General features: G+C 33.8%; 1 protein-coding gene across 3 annotated transcripts in view; it reads left to right on the forward strand.

Annotated features, from left to right (window-relative positions):
- Positions 1-23,068, forward strand: part of CNBD1 (cyclic nucleotide binding domain containing 1) — a 623,001-nt gene that overhangs the window by 579,863 nt on the left and 20,070 nt on the right. For 2 of the 3 annotated variants that reach the window (XM_055349242.2, XM_055349245.2), the window contains one exon: positions 20,654-20,713. The exons of the other annotated variant lie outside the window; for it this stretch is intronic. In XM_055349242.2, the coding sequence (XP_055205217.2) occupies positions 20,654-20,713 (60 nt within the window). The remainder of the gene's footprint in view (positions 1-20,653; positions 20,714-23,068) is intronic. 3 annotated transcript variants of the gene reach the window in all.

Consider the following 23,068-nt stretch of genomic DNA (forward strand, 5'->3'; position numbering starts at 1 on the left):
ATGGCACACGCATGTAGTCCCAGCTACTTGGGAGGGTGAGGCAGGAGAGGTTGCAGTGAGAGGAGAGGTTGCAGTGAGCAAAGATTGTGCCACTGCACTCCAGCCTAGCAACAGAGCGAGACTCTGTCTCAAAAAAAAAAATAAAAATAATAAATAAATAAATAATAAAATAAAATAAAAAGTACACAATCTGAGGATACATGTTCTCGGAACAACTAACATTGAGTTGGTTTGGTTTCCTGTCTTGAACAAGAAAATCACATAATTCACCCACGAAATCTTTTTGGTGTCCTTTTGAGCAATTTATTTGACAGTGTGTCTTTAGAAACCTATATTTTCATTATCAAACTTTCAAGTTGCATGTTCCTAGAACTTGTCAATGTCTGTCAACTGGTCCTTTTAAGGTGGGAAATGGGACTGGAAGGTGTTAGAAGATAGCAATTTTTATTTTTATTTCATACATTTTTATATTTTTGAAACCCTTATAATAACATATACTTATATTATTATTTTGGTAAATATAGAAAATAAATAGTATATCTGACTGAACATGGTTCGACAGCTGTTTACAAATTGAATCCCTTAGAAAATATTTTATTATAAAAAATATGTTTTGACATAATTTGGGGTTGAAAAAAGTTTTCTTTACAGACCATCTTTAATACTCCTGTCTAGAGAGATATGGTAACTTTTTCCAAAATTATGACTTACATGTTTCAATGATAAAATACACAGACACAACTGAGTTAAAATCTAAGGTCCTCCTGGCTCCCTAATATTTTCCCCTCCAACACAAAATAAAGTAAAATATTTCTACTAGAAACATCCATGTACAGAAATAACGATAAGCATATTGTTCAATGGTTCAGACATATATTTCTTTTTCCACATTCACAATGAATTTGGAAATATTAACAGATATTATCTGAATAAAATACATTACTATACTGTTTTGTCTACCATTTCGTGTATGGTTCCTTTTTAAGTTATCTGGAAAATTAGTACAGGAGTACTAGTAATTTCTTTAATCCTGACTCTCTTTTATCAATAATTTCTTAATTTAAATGTTTCAAAGCCACATTTCCAATGATTGATAATTATTTATTTATTATTAATAAATAATATTTTTCGAGCCTTGAATTTCTTTCTTACACCTCTATTTCTTAGGTCTTTCAATGCTCTATTTTCTCACTTTGATTTTTTTAATGGTTTTATTTTTTACAGTTTTTATATGCCTAAATTTTTTATTTTCAATTTATAATGCCATGTAAGTTGGGTAAATAGCCTTCAATATTATATTAATGCATCATTGCTCATTGTTGCAGATAAATGGTCTGAAGCCAGACTGATTTTATTTCTTGTATTTTATTTGTCTATTTTCTGTTTTTTCTGTCCTTTATTCCTGAGGTAATTAGTTTCACACACACACACACACACACACACACACACACACACACACAAAATACATATATATATATATATAGAGAGAGAGATGGAGTTTCGCTCTTGTTGCCTAGGCTGGAGCAGAATGGCGCGATCTCTGCTCACTGCAACCTCCACCTCCCGGGTTCAAGCAGTTCTCCTGCCTCAGCCTCCTGAGTAGCTAGGATTACAGGCATGCACCACCACGCCCCGCTAATTGTTTGTATTTTTAGTAGAGACGGGGTTTCTCCATGTTGGTCAGGCATTGTGGGTTCTTTGATGATAAAAGTTGAACTGTTTTTTCTCGTCTCTAAGAAATGTTCCAAATCCATAGTTCCACAGTTCCATCCTAAGTTTCAAAGCTTAGGAACATTTCTTTGGTGCCTATCATTCATTCATTTATTTAACAAGTAAGTACCTACTGTGTTCCAGTCAATGCTCTGAGCACAGAGAACATAGTAGGTAGCAAAACAGGGGAAGTGCCTGCAGTCTGGTGAAGGAAACTGACAATAAACACTTAACTAAATGGTTTTGATGATTTATGCATTTACCATTGTGGGGATAAACATAGTGGAGACCCAGAATGGAGTGCCCAGCACTGGAGGATTTTAGTTTATAAAATGTAGATGGGGAAGGCCTTATGGGTATGCTGACATTGAGTAGAATCCTGAAGGAATTTAGTGAATGAGCCAAACATTTTGGGGAAAAGTGTTTCAAAAAGAGGGAAGAGCCACATGCAAAGATTCACCTTTTATGTGACTTGAGAACATGGTAAACAAGTTTAAAGAATAGAATAAGCCAGTGTGGCTGGCACAGAATGAGCATAGATTAAAATGGAAGGAGATTAATTCAGAAAGGTAGTGGTGGCATGTGAACACTTAGTCGTCATACTCTAACGGCTCTAATCTCTCTGTTATCTCTGGCACATGTGAAATGAATCTTGAAAATCCTTGATTTACTTTTCACATTTCTAACTTTACTCTCATTCTTTTCATTTTGTTTTCTTTGCACTTTCTAATGTGTTGAGGTAAAACTTCAGTCTTACAGTTTACCAGGGTGAATCATCAATAATATCAATTTTACTAATCATTCAATGTATAACATTGAAAATTTATCTAGTTGTGTTTTTAATATCTAAGAATAATATGTCATGGAATATGTCTATCATGCTCATGATTTTTTTTTGGTTCCTGAATTTATATCCATAATTGTAGATAACACTCTAGCTTGGTAGCTGAAGTGCTTATTTTTAACTCAGATGTTAACTTTGTAGAAAATCAAGAAATGCTAGTTCTGTGTATGGGAGCTTTAGCCCTGCTGCCATGTATAAAAAGTGGGTGGCAGGGGGAGGTTGCAGAGTTTACCCTTGTCATATAGCCTGCTTCTTGAGATTTCCTTGAGACATTTATGCAGAGTGGTGGTGACATGGTGGTTTAAATTCTGACATGCTACTCTGTGTCTCTGACACAAAACCTATTCTGGGCTTATTCTGAATTCAAACTCATTTATCATTCCAATTGTGGAATTATTTAACTTTATTCTGAAGATTCATACTGAAGTCAGCACTCTGAGCATAAATAAATATTTGCAAATGCCACCTAATATATTCATTAACTGGCTGATCTCCCAAGCAAATATTTCTTCTCTAGGAAAAGTATTATTTTTCCTATCTAACATTGCAAAATGAAATTATCATTATCTTTATCAGATTCCATGTGTGTTCTGTCTTACACAACATCTTACTGGTCTGTTCTCCCCTCCTTTGCAACATGCTATCATTTGATTTTATATTAGTACATTTTCTTCCATTTCAATGAAATCTGGCTGTGGACCAATAGTCAAAACTTGTATTCTGCTAGCCATGTCAAATTGGAGGTATCTCAATGCATATTTTCCCTACCTAAGAATTATGCACCCTCTCCAGCTTAGGGTTCATGAACAATAGATATCAAGGACTAATTAAGCAGGAACACTTATATACTTGAGGAAGCTTTTCTTTGGATATGGTTATGAGTGGAAATGTACACTTGTCATTTCTTTAAGTGTAAGCATGTGTCAATTAAAATGGCAAAGATTGACATCTAATTTTTTCTGTGTTGTTCACTGGTACTCACTTTTCCCATTTTCATTCAGAGTTCCTAATATAAATAAGCAAATCAATTTATTTTTATTCACAGCAGCAAAACGTTGGTTAAATATGTTAATCTGAATACAGATGGGATTTAATACTAGGTTTTGCAAACACATACAATTATTTACTTAAATGGTATATTTTTTGGATACTACAAGAATATTTTCCAAAGTTTCTTCCACATTATCAAATGATACGTAGGTTCAGTTCTCAGAGAAGCAAAGTTCTTGGATCATAGAATTTTGAGAATTTTATCTATTACTTTCACTGTCTTTAGTGTACAAAAAAATAAGTTTAAAATAATTTACTGCACACAAAATGCCTGGTAATCCAAATCCTAATAACTCTATGTCATATATATATGTATATATGTGTATATTCCTGAGAAATTGAGGTTACCAAATTCCATGAGATAACAATGTCATCATTCTTTCAAAAGAATATATGTAATGAATATTAACAAAATATATGTTTATTCAGAATTCTATGAGAGATTTGAGGTTCACAGATTTCAGTATTGTGGTATGTTATTTTTACTGCATCATTTCTATGTTAAAAATGATATCATAAATGCCAAGTACATAGTTTTTCATTCCACGTGTATTTTTCTGGTTAGAAATAGCACAGGCGTTTTAGAGGGAGGAACCAGTAATTTAACTGGAAATATCAGAGTATTGATTGAAACAAAGAAAGATGCTCAGAATAGAGAAAATAAGATGGATTACATTATATCCATCATCTGTATTTTAGAATCTCTCATGCAGAAGGTATCAATGTATTCGTTTTCCTAGATCACAGAATAAGGACTAATGGTTAAAATTCCTGTGATGTTTGATTTCAAGTAACCATAGACAGAATTTTATAGAACCTATATATCCAGCACTGGCCCATGCTCACCTGTGAAGTAGTAACACCCTATCGTTTGGAAGTGTTCAAGCTGGTACTGGAATGCCATATGTCAGGACTATTATAGAGGGAATTCAAATACTATAGTGCTAGAGTAAGTTATATCTAAGATTTGGTTTCAAATATTATATTTTCCCAAATTTTTCTTCTGTACAAATACCAGGGTTAAAAGTCATGTATCTTGTTTCAGGTTAGAGTCATTATTTTAAAAGCTACTTGGTGTTTTGCTTTTGCTGAACAAAAGATTCTACTGTATTTTGTTAAGTAACTTCTCTGTCTCTTTTTTGTCTCTGTGTCTCTCTATGCCTTTTTGTCTGTCTTATTCGTTAATTATACTCTGAATGAGCTTCTTTATAAAATCAAAGAAATAATACAATACAATTTTATTATTATTTACAACTTTTTAATCTGTCAGACAATGCAACAGCTTTGTTGGAACATGAATGCTATGTTTAGATGATCAGAATCTATCCTTCTGTTATTATATTTCACTCACCAATTACTGTAAATTTTAAAAAGTGCATATGCAATTACTGTTTTATTTAGTTTCCTCCAGGTGCCTCATGTTTTTCAGAGACCATATTTTGTGATAGACTTGGAATCATAGGTGATGACTGGACCACTTTAAATAGGAATAAAATTATTTAAGTAACATTTGCTACCTAAGAGTAGAATCAGTATCTTCAGCTCTAGATTATTTCGTAGTTCCTCTAGGGTTATTTAAATAAGAATTGGAGAAATAGCATGTTAAATAAGAATTTGAGAAAAAGCATGTTGTATGAAAATGCCTTATGTAAAGAACTTCGTATAACAAAATTTGAACAAAGCTATTACAACATGTCATCTGCCAAAAAAAGACATTTGTTACTTTAAAATATCAATGTTGATTAGAATTTCACCATTTTTTTAATGGCTTATGTTTTATTTTGTAAAAACAACCCATTGTTTAACATGAACTTTGCAAAAATTTATTTATCTCCGCTTTTATATGATCAACCGTAAACTATTATTGCAGTTGACAGAGACATAGAAACAACAGTGTGACACAAACTAGCTACTTGCTCATCTAAATCTTTTTCCTTTTCTTCTGAACAAACTGCTAATTTCATTTTCTGGATTTCCTTGCGGTTTCCAGGTTCCTTACTTATGATCATTCATTCTGCTTCTTCCTTTGTTTAAGCCTGGAGGCAGAGGATCTGGCGGAGGCCTCTGAAATAAAGGAGATATTAGACAAAAAGAGCGTGGATCCATGAATGGCTATTTAAAAAAGGGGCCCTTAAATACCTATTCAAAGCAGGAATATCCCTGCCAACCTACAATGGTCTGACATTAGCAGGAAATAAACATTACTGGAGTTTGTTTTGTTATAGATCTTAGCCCATTATTTCTAATAGAAGTCATATAATGCATAACTTATATTGAACTGTATGGGAAAACATCATCAGTATTCAACATTAAAACATGAAATACCTACTTTTAGTGTAATTGATCTGGTTTTAAACAAGATATTTGTCTTTAGCTCACCTGAGAATTTCTCATAGATAAAAAAACACATTTATCTCTTTGTGGTATCTGACATATATTGGGAAATAAATAATTCCTTTAATTAAATTATTAAGTATGATAACTAAAGCCCAAGAACCAATCAAATGACAATTCAAAGTAGCAGATAGATGCAAAAAAGCAGTGGATTATCAACCTCAGAAACTCCTCAGGCTCAAGTACATTTGAAATAGGCAACAAGGAAGTGATGGTAAAATAATAATCACAAACATTTATCTCATTGTATCAGTTATAAAAGATAACGTGCTCTGTAGTCTGGAGAGATGGCAACAGGAATCACACCTGATGATTTTGCTAGTGGGTAATGTGCACAAAACTAGTCAGGTAATACTTAATAATTTCCATATTATACTAAATTTTAAGAAAGATTTGCTTCTTAAATTTGAATTCCCATTATAGTTGTTGCAAATAATTTGACACTAGGCTTTATATATTCTCTTCATATATAAATTAAGAAAAGAATAGAAGAGAAAGGAATTGTGAGAAGAGTGAAAGAGAGAGTAATGAACACAGGAGTAAGAGGAAACACTGTAATCCCAGCACTTTGGGAGGCCGAGGTGGGTGGATCAGGTCAGGAGATTGAGACCATCCGTGCCAACATGGTGAAACCCCGTCTCTACTAAAAATACAAAAATTAGCCTGGTTGTGGTGGCATGCGCCTGTAGTCCCAGCTACTCAGGAGGCTGAGGCAGGAGAATTGCCTGAACCCCAGAGGCAGAGGTTGCAGTGAGCCGAGATCGCGCCACTACACTCCAGCCTGGGCGAAAGAGCAAGACTCTGTCCCCCTCCAAAAAAATAAAATAAAAACATAATAAGAAGAAACAAAGAGAAATAGAGAAATTTAGGAATTCTAGTTTAAAAAACTTTATAAATTAATGATTGTTATATTTATTATAATCATTATTATGAAATATATATAATGTTTAATTTCAAATGTGGAGAAAAATGAAAAACAATTATGTTTTATCCCAAATAGGTTCCCAGCCAAACAGATTGTCATGTTGAGCAGATATGACATAATTCCTTCTAAATTGTGTAAGATTGCAGTAGATGGAAAATAGACCTTTTCTTCAAGTTTTCAGGGGTAAAATGTGCTTTATCATTGAGTTGGCAAACAACTAATTTATTTGTGTCCAAGCTTTTCTAATGATTCACTATATATCTTTACATCTATCAAAATTTGTCTTATTTTATCTTTATAAAACAAAAATATTTTCTCCACTGGAAATAAAATGTAAGAAATGACAAAATAAGTAAGTCATCAAAATAATATAGAGCCATCACAAATATACATAAGATTTATTTCTCTGAGTCAATCCCATTTAAATCGTTTACATGTATTAACAAATGAATTGGAATTGTTAGATAAGTGCCGTAAGACCTAAAATGTAAATAGCTCTGTTATAAAGTCTCAGTTGATTTTTTTTTTGTGATTAGCTCTTTCATCCACATATGTGTATATGTATATATGTGTATATACAAATATATACTTATATGTGTGTATATACACATATGTATATATGTGCATATACGTATATATACACATATGTATATATGTGCATATACGTATATATACATATATGTATATATGTGCATATATGTATAAGTGTGCATATATGTATATATACACATATGTATGTCCGCATATATGTATATATGTGCATATATGTATATGTGCACACATGTATATATGTGCATATATGTATATGTGCACACGTATATATGTGCGTATATGTATATGTGCACACATGTATATATGTGCGTATATGTGCACACATGTATATATGTGCGTATATGTATATGTGCACACATGTATATATGTGCGTATATGTATATGTGCACACATGTATATGTGCGTATATGTATATGTGCACACGTGTATATGTGCGTATATGTATATGTGCACACGTGTATATGTGCGTATATGTATATGTGCACACGTGTATATGTGCGTATATGTATATGTGCACACGTGTATATGTGCGTATATGTATATGTGCACATGTGTATATATGCGTATATGTATATGTGCGTATATGTATATATACACATATGTATATATGTGCGTATATGTATGTATACACATGTATATATGTGCGTATATGTATATATGTACATATATGTATATATGTGCGTATATGTATATATGTACATATATTATATATGTGTATATACGTATATATACATATACGTATATACACATATGTGTGTGTACACATATATACTTATATGTGTGTATACACATATATGCATGTGTGTATACACATATATACATATATGCATATACACATGTGTGTATACACATATATACTTATATGTGTGTATACACATGTATGCATGTGTGTGTATACACATGTATGCATACGTATATGTATATACAAATATATAATACATATATACATATATATGTATATACATATATACAAATATATATGTATATACATATATACAAATATATACGTATATACATATATATGTACATATAAATATGTATGTATACATATGCAACAACAACAAAAAAAGTGTAGGAGTGCTTACTCTTTGGTTTCCTACCTTTTCTTCCTTCGCTGTGTGATTCAGTCTTAAGGTCATGAGGGGAGAGGGTTTGCAAGCAAGGAAGGGTGCCTTGATGGACTTCAGGGCAGGATGTGGAGGCCCATGCACGACGAGGTGGCATCACCTGGGGAGGCTTCTTGGCACAGGTGTTGGCAGAGTGGCAGCCAGACAGAGACCTGGAGTGTCCGAGCATGCGCAGAGTAAGGGAGAGGGGGTCTGCTGGGCAGGGAGCGGGATTGGGCGGGGAGGTGGAGGGGCTGGTACTGGGTGTTCAAGCTGAGCAGTTTGAGGTGCTTGCAGCGCGAAAAAGGCAGAAGACCTGTCCACGCACGAGCGTGCAGAAGTTCTGCGCAGTTATGGAGTCTGTGTAGTGTAAGCAGGGAGTCTGCATAGCTACAGGGTGGGAAAGTGCAACTACTGGGAAGGGGGCTCATGCAGGATATCAAACCTGATGGAGTGAGAAGGTTGTCTGAAGGGGGATCGCCAGGAGTGGGTTGTAAATATTCAAGCCTGGTGAGGACAGTGAGTCTATAGTGTGGTTTAAGCATAATGTGGGTGCCCAAGCTTGAGTTTGTTTAGGAGGTACTCTGCATAGGGAAGGAGCCGTAACAGTGATAGCAAATTGGTTACATACAGGAAGATTAATCAAATAACTGAGTATATTAGAAATAACTTGAGCCAGGTTACTCATTATTAGAGAAATGAGTTATATAGAAAAGAATAAAAGTAAGGAAGTAAAAGAAAGCCAGAATGAACCCTGTAGTAATGCATTGGAATTATCAGTATTGCTGGATATGTGTGGACATGCTGTGTACTCTTTCTACCCATTGAGAGGGCTTGGGGTTAGTAGCCCTCCACAGCAGCGACAGCACACCTAGTAAACCGCCTCTTGGATTCTGGATAACATTCTCTACTATGAAGAACCGGGGCTTCCAGAAGTAATGGCTGATTCAAGTTCCGGGGCAGGGAAAATAAAACATGAAGTATTTTCATGTTCCAAAAAGTAAGGAAATACTCAACAAATGATGGGAATATGTCAACAGGACACATAAACCAGCTGGAAGGTTTTATTCTAGACACCTCTAGTTGAGCACCAAAATAAATAATTTTGAATTATAATCCTTTGGATAAAATTAAAACACATTATTCCAAACTCATAAATAAATGAATGAATAAATGGAACATTTGAAGATAAATGGGATATTTACATAATTTCAAAGTAACTCCCCATGAACTATGTACTCATTCCAAGGAGATGAAAGCAGCATTACAGTGGAGAAGCCTGGCAGAAACCTTCTTCACCAATTTATCAAAGCTAGCATCACTAAGAATGGGATAAATTGAAATTCCACTAACTCTTGACACTATGCAATGAGAACTCAGAATCAAATCACTTCAGTTATATTTCTGTCAAAGGTGCGTAACCCAAGTCTGATGACCAGGAAATATCGAACTATCCTAAAATAAAGAATATTCTACAAAATAACTGTGCTGTAATTCTCAAAAACATCAAACTCATGAAAGTCAAGGAAGGACTGTATAGAACAGTTCCAGATTAAAGGAATTTAAGAGACATGAGAACAAGATGCAGCACTTGATTCTGAATTGGATCCTTTACTTATAAATGACAGTATTGGGGCAATTGGCAAAATTCAATTGGGATCTAAGAATTAAATGATATCAGTTAATTTTCTGATTTTGACAGTTGTGCTGAGTGTATGTAGGAGAATGTCACTTGTCGGAAATACTAAAGCATTTGGGAATGATGAGGTATCATGTGAGAAACTGACTCTCAAATGTTTCAAGAAAAAAATGTTCTGTTAGCATATCTTTTCAGTGAATTTGAGATAATTGGGAAGAAAAAATACCTAGAAGTTTCAGTAGATATATAATACAAAGTTAAGAAATTAACCAATAGAAGAATTCATGTTAATAATATCACAAAAAATTGTGAGGTGGGTAGCAAAGGAGAAGTGGGGAGTATGTAAATGTCTTACATTCTAATCCATTGTAGGGTGAGTCAATAGAAAAATGTATACATTTGATATTTCAAGACACAGGTTCTTAATCCCTACGGAAGGCATTATGGTAATATTATGAACACCAAACAGGAGCATATCTGTCAGCACATTTCCCAATTCTGGAATTTTCATTTTTGGGAATTCACCCACACACTGGAACACCTATGAAATTATGTATGTTATATGCTTTTCATTGCAGCAGGATTTGTATGAGTAGAGGATTTATCTGTCCAAATGTCCATCAACAAAGTCTGATTAAATAAACTATGATATCTCCATTCAAGGACTGATATGAAGAGATTACCTAGATATTATATAATTATTATTATAGAGTGTAAGTGGGAGTTAAGTGAAAAGTCAAGAAGCAAAGCAGTACACGTAATATGCAATTGTTAGTGGAATGACACTGATGAGAATAAGAATGTATATTTGTATTTGTCTATGCAGGCATAAAGAAATTTGGAAAATAAATTCTATAAGTTCAATAAGAAATAAAAATAACAGTTAACTCGGAGATATAGAAACGAACTAAAATAGGGTTAAAAGACCAAAGAGAAGAGATTTTTATTAATTACTTCATAATAAATTTCAGTTTTTAAACCATGTTGACAAGTAATCCATGAAAAAATAAATTGAAAAATTGTATATGAAAATATAGCCTAACAGAATAAGTAAAGTCTAAAAGATATATGTGGTCAGGAGAATAATGATCCCCAAAGATGTTTATGCCTTGATCCCCAGAACCTGTAAATTTGTTATCTAATATGGTAAAAGAGACTTTGCCAATGTGATTCCAGTTATGGACTTTGACATGGAGAGGTATCCAGGTGGGCCCATATGGATCCCTGAAAGTAGAGAACATTTTCTGTCTGTGGTCAGAAAGAGATGGATCTATGGAATAAAGATCAGGCTTTGAAGATGGAGAAAGGGAGCCACAGCTAATGAATATGAGTGATCCCTAGAATATGAAAAAATCAGGGAAAGAAATTCTTCCTTCTAGCCTCCAAGACGGAATGCAACCTTGCCCACACCTTGATTTTAGCTCAGTGAAACTTCCGTTGAACTTCTAACCTGTAGAACAACAGGGTAATATATTTGTAAGGAAGGGGTCCAGTTTCACTTTTTTGCATATGGCTAGCCAGTTTTCCCAACACCGTTTATTAAATAGGGAATCCTTTCCCCATTGCTTGTTTTTGTCAGGTTTGTCAAAGATTAGGTGGCATTATTTCTGAGGCCTCTGTTCTGTTCCATTGGTCTCTAGATCTGTTTTGGTACAGTATCATGCTGTTTTGGTTACTGTAGCCTTGTATTATAGTGTGAAGTCAGGTAGTGTGATGCATCCAGCTTTGCTCTTTTTGCTTAGGATTGTCTTGGCTATATGGGCTCTTTTTTGGTTCCATATGAAATTTAAAGTAGTTTTTTTCTCATTCTGTGAAGAAAGTCAATGGTAGCTTGATAGGGATAGCATTTAACCTATAAATTACTGGCCATTTTTACGATATTGATTATTCTATCCATGAGCGTGGAATGATTTTCCATTTGTTTGTGTCCTCTCTTATTTCCTTGAGCAGTGGTTTATAGTTCTTGAAGAGGTCCTTCACATCCCTTATAAGTTGTATTCCTAGGTATTTTATTCTCTTTGTAGCAATTGTGAATGGGAGTTCACTCATGATTTGGCTCTCTGTTTGGCTATTATTTGTGTATAGGAAGGTTTGTGATTTTTGCACACTGATTTTGTATCCTAAGAGTTTGCTGAAGTTGCTTATCAGCTTAAGGAGATTTTGGGCTGAGATGATGGGGTTTCTAAATATACAATCATGTCATCTGCAAACAGAGACAATTTGACTTCCTCTCTTCCTATTTGAATACCTTTATTTCTTTCTCTTGCCTGATTGCCCTGGCCAGAACTTCCAATACTATGTTGAATAGGAGTGGTGACAGAGGACATCCTTGTCTTGTGCCAGTTGTTAAAGAGAATGCTTCCAGCTTTTGCCCATTCAGTATGATATTGGTTGTGGGTTTGTCATAAATAGTTCTTATTATTTTCAGATACGTTCCATCAATACCTAGTTTATTGAGAGTTTTTAGCGTGAAGCGGTGTTGAATTTTATTGAAGGCCTTTTCTGCATCTATTGAGACAATCATGTCGTTTTTGTCATTGGTTCTGTTTATGTAAAGGATTATATTTATTGATTTGCGCATGTTGAACCAGCATTGAATCCCAGGGATGAAGCCAACTTGATGGTGGTGGATAAGTTTTTGGATGTGCTGCTGGATTTGTTTTGCCAGTATTTTATTGAGGATTTTCGCACTGATGTTCATCAGGAATATTGGCTTGAAATTTTCTTTTTTTGTTGTGTCTCTGCCAGGTTTTGGTATCAGGATGATGCTGGCCTCATAAAATGAGTTAGGGAGGAGTTCCTCTTTTTCTGTCGTTTGGAATAGTTTTAGAAGGAATGGTACCAGCTCCTCTTTGTACCTCTGGTAGAATTCGGCTGTGAATCCATCTGGTTCTGGGCTTTATTTTTTTGGTTGTTAGGCTATTAATTACTGCCTCAATATCAGAACTTGTTATTGGTCTATTCAGGGATTCAACTTCTTCCTGGTTTAGTCTTGGGAGGGTATATGTTTCCAGGAATTTATCCAGTTCTTCTAGATTTTCTAGTTTATTTGCGTGGAGGTGTTTATAGTATTCTCTGATGGTAGTTTGTATTTCTGTGGGATCAGTGGTGATATCCCCTTTATCATTTTTTATTATGGCTATTTGATTCTACTCTCTTTTCTTATTTATTAGTCTGCCTAGCAGTCTATCTATTTCGTTAATCTTTTCAAAAAACCAACTCCTAGATTCATTGATTTTTTGAAGGGTTTTTCATGTCTCTATTTCTTTCAGTTCTGCCCTGATCTTAGTTATTTCTTGTCTTCTGCTAGCTTTTGAATTTCTTTTTCCTTGCTTCTCTCATTCTTTTAATTGTGATGTTAGGGTATCAATTTTAGATCTTTCCTGCTTTCTCCTGTGGGCATTTTAGTGCTGTAAGTTTCCCTCTAAACACTGCTTTAGCTGTGTCCCAGAGATTCTGGTACATTGTGTCTTTGTTCTCATTGGTTTCAATTTTAGTATATGTGCTGCCGAAGCAAGCACGTTCTCATTGGTTTCACAGAACTTATTTATTTCTGCCTTAAGTTCGTTATTTACCCAGTAATCACTCAGAAGCAGGTTGTTCAGTTTCTATGTAGTTTTTGAGCGAGTTTCTTTTTTTTTTTTTTTTTGAGGTGGAGTCTCACTCTGTCACCCAGGCTGGAGTGCAGTGCTGCAATCTGGGCTCACTGCAAGCTCCGCCTCCTGGGTTCAGGCCATTCGCCTGCCTTAGCCTCCCGAGTAGCTGGGACTACAGGCACCCGCCACCACACCTGGCTATTTTTTTTGTATTTTTAGTAGAGATGGGGTTTCACCATGTTAGCCAGGATTGTCTCGATCTCCTGACCTCGTGATCCACCCGCCTCGGCCTCCCAAAGTGCTGGGATTACAGGCGTGAACCACCGTGCCCAGCCTTGAGTGAGTTTCTTAATCCTGAGTTCTAATTTGATTGCTCTGTGGTCTGTGAGACTGTTTGTTATGATTTCTGTTCTTTTGCATTTGCTGAGGAGTGTTTTACTTCCAATTATGCAATCAATTTTAGAATAAGTGCAATGTGGTGCTGAGAAGAATGTATATTCTATTGATTTGGTGTGGGGAGTTCTGTAGAGGTCTATTAGGTCTGCTTGGTCCGGAATTGAGTTCAAGTCCTGAATATCCTTGTTAATTTTCTGTCTTGTTGATCTTTCTAATATTGACAATGGGATGTTAAAGTCTCCCACTATTATTGTGTGGGAGTCTAAGTCTCTTTGTAAGTCTCTAAGAACTTGCTTTATGAATCTGGGTTCCCCTGTATGGGTGGATAGTTAGCTCTTCTGTTGCATTGATCCCTTTACCATTATGTAATGTCCTTCTTTGTCTTTTTTGGTCTTTGTTTGTTTAAAGTCTGTTTTATCAGAGACTAGGATTGCAACCCCTGCTTTCTTTTTTTCTTTCTCCCTCTTTTTTTTTTTTTTTTTTTTTTGCTTTCCATTTGCTTGGTAAATATTCCTCCATCCCTTTATTTTGAGCTGATGTGTGTCTTTGCCCGTGAGATGGGTCTCCTGAATACAGCACACCACAGCCAACAACCATATGAAAAAAGCTCATCATCATTGGTCAACAGAGAAATTCAAATCAAAACCACAATGAGACACCATCTCACACCAGTTAGAATGATGATCATTAAAAAGTCAGGAAACAACAGATGATGGAGAGGATGTGGAGAAATAGGAACACCTTTACACTGTTGGTGGGAGTGTAAATTAGTTCAACCATTGTGGAAGACAGTGTGGCAATTCTTCAAGGATCTAAAACCAGAAATACCATTTGACCCAGCAATCCCATTACTGGGTATATACCTAAAGGATTATAAATTATTCTACCGTAAAGACACATACACATGTATGTTTATTGCAGCACTATTCACAATAGCAAAGACTTGGAACCAACCCAAATGCTCATCAATGATAAACTGGATAAAGAAAATGTGGCATATATGCACCATGGAATACTATGCAGCCATAAAAAGGATGAGTTCATGTCCTTTGCAGGGACATGGATGAAGCTGGAAACCATCATTCTCAGCAAACTAACACAGGAACAGAAAACCAAACACTGCATGTTCTCCGTCATAGTGGGACTTGAACAATAAGAACACATGGACACAGGGAGGGGCACATCACACACCAGGGCCTGTCTGGGGGTGGGGGGCTAGGGGAGGGATAGCATTAGTAGAAATACCTAATGTAGATGACAGGTTGATGGGTGCAGCAAACCACCATGGCACGTGTATACCTATGTAACAAACCTGCACATTCTGCACATGTATCCCAGAACTTAAAGTATAATAAAAAAAAGTTATTTTAAAAAAAAGAGCTAATTACACTCAAAGCCAGAAGAACAAAAAACCTAAGTGATACTACATCTATTATAGAAATTAAACTTGTAATAATAAAAAAAATACTTTCCCACAATGTAAACTACAGGCCCAGATGGCTTCACTAATGAATTTCATCACATATTTAAAGAAGACATAATACCAGTAATGTACACTCTTTCAGAAAATATAGTGTATGGGGATATATCGCATACCTTATGAAGTTAGCATTACCCTTATTCATACCTAACAATAGCAGTACAAGAAAAGAAAATTAGAAATGTCCCTCTTGAACATACATAAAAACATTTAACAAGATATTAGCAAGTCAAATCTAGCCAGGTATAAAAAGGATGATATATAATAAACATGTATCATTTTTTTCAGAAGTACAAGGTTGGTGTAACATTCAAAACAATCAATATAATTCACTACACTAACAGAATACAAGAGAAAAGCCATATGAACATCTCAGTAGATGCAAGAAAAAATAACAAGTCTTTAGACAAAAAACTCTCAGGAAACTCGGAAGTGAAAGGAACTTTTCAATCCAATAAATTGATTAGTAGAAGGTTTAACCTAACATTACACTTAATGTTCAAATTCATTTCACCTAAGAGAAGGCAAGACTGTTACCATTTCTATTCAACATTGCACTGGAAGCCAATACAGCACAAAAGACAAGAAAAAATAAATTAAAAACGTAAATTTTGGAAAGGAAGAAGTAAAACTGCCTGTTTCCAGACAACACAATTGTATATGTAGAATACCCTACTCAAATGATGCTATGAGATCCATGTACAAAAAGCAGTTGTATTTTGATGTAATAGCAGAGAACAATTGGGAAAAAAATAAGATAACATTTAGAGTAGTATCAGAAAACATAACACATTTAGGATTAAATCTAAAACAATATGTGCAAAACTTCACAATAAATATAAAGGAAAGGTATATAATTGCTATGCTGACAACTAGAAAACATTACTACACGAACTTAAAGGCACTGAAATAAATGAAAGATACACTATGTTCATGGATTAACAGACTTAATATGTTTAAGATGTTCATTCTTCCAAGTTTATTTATAAACACAAAGGAATCCCTCTCAATGTTTGTTTTGAAGAGACCATCAAGCTGTTTTAAAATTCAAGCAAAAAGACTAAAGATGTATAATAATCAAATAGATATTGAAAAAGAACAAAACTGGAGGACTCGCCCTTTATTTCAAGACTTACAATAAAGTTGCGATGATCAACAAAATTTCATATTGACATACACAGAGACAAGTAGAAATATGGAACAAATGTAGTTCAGCAGTAGACTTGCATGTGTTGTTGATAAATTTTTACAAGACTCCAGTCAATTCAAAGAGGAAAGGATAATCTTTATAACAAAATATTTCTATGGGAAATAAATGGGCTTAAACCTCTATCTTTATACAAAAAAGAAGAAAAATTCAAGACAGATCGAACATTTAAGCATAAATCCCAGAAACATAAAGATTCTAGAATAAAACATAGGAGAATATATTTATGAATTTGGTGTGGGGAATTATGTCTTAGGCAGTACAAAAAAAGTCACTGATACAAAATTTTCTAAAATTATAATGTGGGCTTCATCAATATTATCAATATCTACTATTAAGAAGACAGGATTAATATAATTAACAGAAAGATCTTAGACTGAGAAAATGTTCACAGTACATAAATATGAATAAGGATGTGTATGCAGAATGTGTAAAGTACTACTGCCTATCAACAGTACTAAGAAAAATACCCAGTTATAAAATGGGCAAAAGACTTGACTGACACTTTGCAGAAGAAGATATGGTAATGTCCAGGAAACACATAAGGTAGTGTTCAACATTAATTATTAGCAAAATTTGATTTAAAACCACAGTTAGATATTATTTCATATTTTCTGGTATGGCTGAAATTTAAATATGATAAAAGTAAAATACAAATAAAAATTTTTATATGGGAAAAAATGAACCATAATCATTAGCTTCACTTTATGAAAAAAAATAGTAATTCAAGACAGATCAGACACATTGCACATAAAGTGCAGACCCATAAAGATTCTAGAACTAAACATAGGCAACTATAACTTTGGTGTCATGAGTTGGCATGTGACACGGTGAGGTGAGGAGCAATTGGAACTACTATACATTGCTGATGTTAGTATCAAATTACACAAGTTTGGAGAAATCTTTGACTATTTCCTTTAAAGTTAGACCTACATCTACCCTGTGACTCATCATCTCCATTCCTAAATATTTAACAGAAGAGTCAAAAAGAAACACAAAAGATTTTTACAAGAATGTTCATAGCAGTCTAAGTCTTAATAATAAAATAATTGAAAGGCACAAATATTCATCAACAGGAAAATGAATCGACAAAGTGAAGTTCATTAGGATACTGGAATACTAGTAAAAAGTAACAAACTGGTACATGTAAGAACATGGAAAAATCTTGGAGACATTATTCAAAGAGAACAAAACTGGAAACACCTAAAGGATATATTGTATGATTTCTTTTCGTAAGATAGTCAATACTAAACTGTGGTGATAGAAGTCCAAAAGTAGTTGACACTGTGAAGAGAGGTTTGACTGAAAAAGGTTATAGGTTAACCTTTCAGGGGGATGGAGAGGTTCTTTATCTTGTTTTTGGTGAAGGTAACACGTGTATACAATAGTCAAAACTGATCTAACAGAAAATATAAGAAAAATACATTTTATTGTATGTACTTATTATGCTTTAACTAAAAATAATATTGGCTGAAACAACATTTATAAAGGGGCTAGTTAGGGTAGCACCTTGATTTAGATAATTATTTTTATTCCTTGTCTATCAAATGCAGGGTACTGTGGCACTGATTGGTGAGGAATTACCTCCCACAAACCCCTAAAATAAAGAAATAGAGAAAGGGAGGAGGAAAAAATGACTATATCTTTTTCTAATTAATCAAATAATTTGTTGAGTATCTACGACCTCCTCTATTCTAGGCACTGGAAATAGAATGATAAATCAGATGACTCATTGCCTTCACAAAGCTTCTAGTGGGGAGAAAAACAGATAGTTCAATTCAGAGATTCTGCCTGAATTGAACAAGGGAAGTCTACACTGAGAAGATGGCATTTGAGTAGGCTTAAAGTGAATAATGGTGGAAGCCACTTGGAATTTAAGGAAAATAGATACATTTAAGAATTTATTTTGATAGTGCAGATAAATTATTTTTGCATATTATAGTTCTTTGCTTATTTTGTTCTTTTATGTAGAAATAATATAAAAATGAGAAAACTAATTATGGTTTAAAATTTCTAGTAGATCATTACACTTTGTTGAAAAAAATAGATTTGGCACAGTATAGACTTTGAAATGTGGGAGGATCTCATTATCTAATACATGAATGAAATTCTATTCTTACAAAACCAAGTGATGGTGCTTGGAAATCCTCCATGCACTGGTCAGCATTTTTCACACATGTGAGTGGAGCTAGGATTTCCACTCCCTGCATATGTTTAGTGTGTCACCCTGGACATCTGCTAATGTTGAACATCTGTTTTCTGTTTTCATTGAAAGATGTTTAATTTGGAGTGCCAAAAAGAGATGGGGTCATTAGTTATTCTACAATGTGAAGCTATCCAGTAAATTGTCCCTGTTTGAGGAATAATAATGTCAGGAAAGCTATATCCACTATAATTAATCCTAAAGTTTCCTTCACATTGAGAGTTATTACAGACATGAGTTTAAAAGAAAATGCCAAACTATGACGAGTCTCTGAGAAAAAACAAAAGCGATTTCATATAGTATTTATCATACAGGAATTATTGTAAACTGGTATTTTTTGAACACTTAGAAAACATGTAAGTTGTCAACACAGGAAGATACTTATGTGTCTGTAGAATTAGCTAATATTTAAATTATGTTTAGTATTGTTTGAATTCATTCATATTTTCTTTAAATGAATAGTCCATGTTGCTTAGCCTCTATTAATTGGTTTATTTGATTTTTAAAAAATTAACTGTGACAAGTTATTGTCATGTTGAGCTGAAAGCTTACTATGTTAAGTAACAGACCATATTCCAGAAGAGAAATAAGCTGTTGTACATTATATGCCTTTTATATTTGTATTATATGTGACAATGTATGAAACCAGATTCACTATCATTTGAATTATTTTGATCATCAATAGGCCATAAGGTACTATTACAGGTTTTTATATGAATAGTTGGAATGTTAAGTAGTATACTCCTTTTTCTGCTTAAGAAATATGTTTTTATATTCATATATTTAATAAAGTCCTTCTAAAATATGTAAAATGCAGTAGAAGCATAATCACACCCTTCTAAAATATAAAAATGCCCTTTTACATTTGATAACTAAAGCTCTGTTAGATTATTGGTAAGAAAGTTGTGGGATTTTAATTTTTATATGCATAGTATAGACACATTTATTTAACTTATGTGTAGATTTATATTCATTCATGTTTGCAATTTGAATTTTAAAACAGACAAAAAGGATGATATACACAGAAGAAATGGAATAATGATCTTAGTGTCACATAGCAGTATAGAGATAATGTTGGTCAAATCTTTAATTTTAAAATGGGGAACAAATCTTAAAAAAATCTCACCCCTCTGTTTTTTACTTCTTTACATTTTATAAAATGGTAGTGTTATTAAGATGCAAGAATGCCTGGGAAGACTTGTATGTACTTGGAGTGGGCAGGGTATGGGTGTGCCTTGCTTTATATAAACAAAGCTAAATTCTTTATATATGATGATTTGTTACTATAAGTACCAATACAACTATTTTTTATCCTGTTTTTCTGAAAGTCTCACTTTATTCTTTACATTTTTGGATTGTTCCAATAACTTACCCTATTTCTTTTTACCATGTGCCTATCCAATGCCTCTGCTATTATTTTCCAGCTGCCCACAATTAAACATGTCAAGGCTTCCTTTGATTATAAATTTAGTGGCAGAAATCATGGTATAGAATACTAAATAATTGGAAAAAGTGCTCATTTATTCAATCTAATCTTGTGTTCCTTTGTAGGAGGATGTCAAAAATGAATATTTGAAAAAGGAACAACAAAAAGAATGGAAAGATTTCAAGGTATAATATATACCAACAAAATAAATAGGATAATTATTCTTTCCTTATAGTAGAATATATTAAATTAGTGATAACTTCAGAAAATATAAACATTAAGGGAAATTAAACTTTTATAATGAATGAATGTTAAACGAAATATTTCTACTGAAAACATATTCTTTAGTCCTTTATATCTTAAAAGAGCCTGAAAATAAATTTGGAGTAAGTCCATATTTTTTCCTCCAAATTTAGAGGGAAGAAAATGCATTAATTACTACAGTATGATAAGCAGTTTATGTATGTTGTCTCATTTAACACCTTTAACTATAATTGTTGCTTTTCTTATTTTATGGAAGAGGCCACTAAGGCCTAGAGAAATTAAGGAACTTGTCTGAGTAACACAAGTAGTTAATAAAACTGCCAGTAATCTGACTCAGGTTTGCCCAATTCAAACTATAATGAGTTATTCACAATTTGTTGTGCTTTCTGCTATAGAATGCAGTTGGCAAGCGAGAATAATAAACTATTTTATAATATGTATGTCAAAGGAAAAAAATATTGACTATGGTGATTTTAATACTGCTGTGGGATTAATCCAAATTTTTGGCACTTTGAAAATTTGACTACCAGAATCATCATCACCATTGACATTATGTCTCATGTCTTCACCATTGCTTATCCAACACCTTCAGTAAGGTATGCACAGTGGGTGAAACTCTTTAAAGATCTCAGTTAACTACATCTTTAAATGTATTCAGAAACAAAATAAAGATAACTTGGAGACTTTGAAGCAACTGAGAAATACAGTCTCTCCTGTACTAGAATACACAAAAGGAATACAACATAAAGAGCTAAGATAATGTATTGTCTTTTAAAGAAGCAGCTTCTCTTTTATTTGTTTGGCTAACACAGTAGCTTAATATGCTATGAGATACCAGACCATAAATAGAAATTTAAAATGGCAGGCAGAGATTTTAAATAGGGCATTCTTTTAAACAAATATACTCTGGTGGACTCCTTAGATAAATAGAAGGGTAATGATTTTTCAAACAGCTCCACCTTGGGCTCTGAGCCTGGAACACCATAGGTAAGTGCTGCACATCTTCAATGTGGCTTTAAGCCTCTTCCTCTCTCTGTGTCATGGGTGTGCAGAAAAGGGTAGGGACACTCACCCACTTAGTAAGAAAAAGTAGGGCAGGAAAACTTTCCAAATATTTGTTCCTGTTAAGAGGCAAACAATGAAACAAAAAGTGGGATGAATTCCCATGTTAAAACACCACCTCACATAATCATCTGCAATGATGCAATCTTTGGCAGACGGGCAATTTGCTCTTGCCTTGATAAATTTCTAATTTTCTGTTCCTGGTAAGCTAATTCTTATGAGTTTGCACATATTATTGTAAGTCTAGGGGACCTATTTAATTCCCATCAGGGATCTGCATTTTTCCAAATATATTAATTTACTAAAATATGAAGCCTAAGCCTATTGTTGAAATATACACATACTGTTCCTTTTACATTCTAGTTCCTTCTAAAATAAAATGTCATTTCTTTACTCCTGTATGTCATATTAAATAAATAAAGAAAACATTTTAAGACTTTCCTATTTTCCTAAGAAAACATACTAATTTCCTTTTTTAAATTATATGCAGTTTGGTAATTAATTTTGCCCCTAACAACATCTCCTGCCCTACTGAATTTCTTATGTTGAGTGAATGAACGAATGACATGCCTATCATCTTAGATGCTATTACTTCTGAAGTGGCACAGAAAAAAAATGGGCAATAACTTTGTAGCTGTCACCCCCAATCTATATGGAAGTAAGTTCCCTGGCAAGTCTGGGAGCTCAAGTTTCTTCCTTTATTCAAGCTGTTGTTTCTTTAATGATACCCTGCTGTCAGTCACAGTGTCACCATATGTTTAGAAAACGATTCAGTGATCTCCTAGCTGGATATATCAGAATCTCAGATTTATTAAAGTTATTGTGACAGCAATTTATGAAGAGCAATTCACAGAGATTTGTCTGAAGATTGTTGCTCTTATCCCAAGTCCTAAAATCTGGATGATTTGCCCACTGTGTAAATTCACCTGAAACAGGAATTCTTGTTAAAGATGTCTTGTTACCTGGTATTTGATGATTGCTTCTTGCAGGATATCCGTTCTAGCACCAGGGATTTATCATAGAAGTCAGCCTTGATTTCTTTTCTTCCTGTAGTGTATCCATCAGGGAATACTGGAAAAACTAGACATTTAGAAAACATTTTTATGAGAGTAACTCCATCAGATTTCATAGTTTGTGGACATTACATTGCACTAACAAGAATAGATTATGAGCTTTCATGTTCATGTTTTCTAGCCTACCAGCCTTAAGCAGTA

Source organism: Gorilla gorilla, chromosome 7 (genome assembly GCF_029281585.2).
Source record: "Gorilla gorilla gorilla isolate KB3781 chromosome 7, NHGRI_mGorGor1-v2.1_pri, whole genome shotgun sequence".
Classification (NCBI taxonomy): Eukaryota; Metazoa; Chordata; class Mammalia; order Primates; family Hominidae; genus Gorilla; species Gorilla gorilla.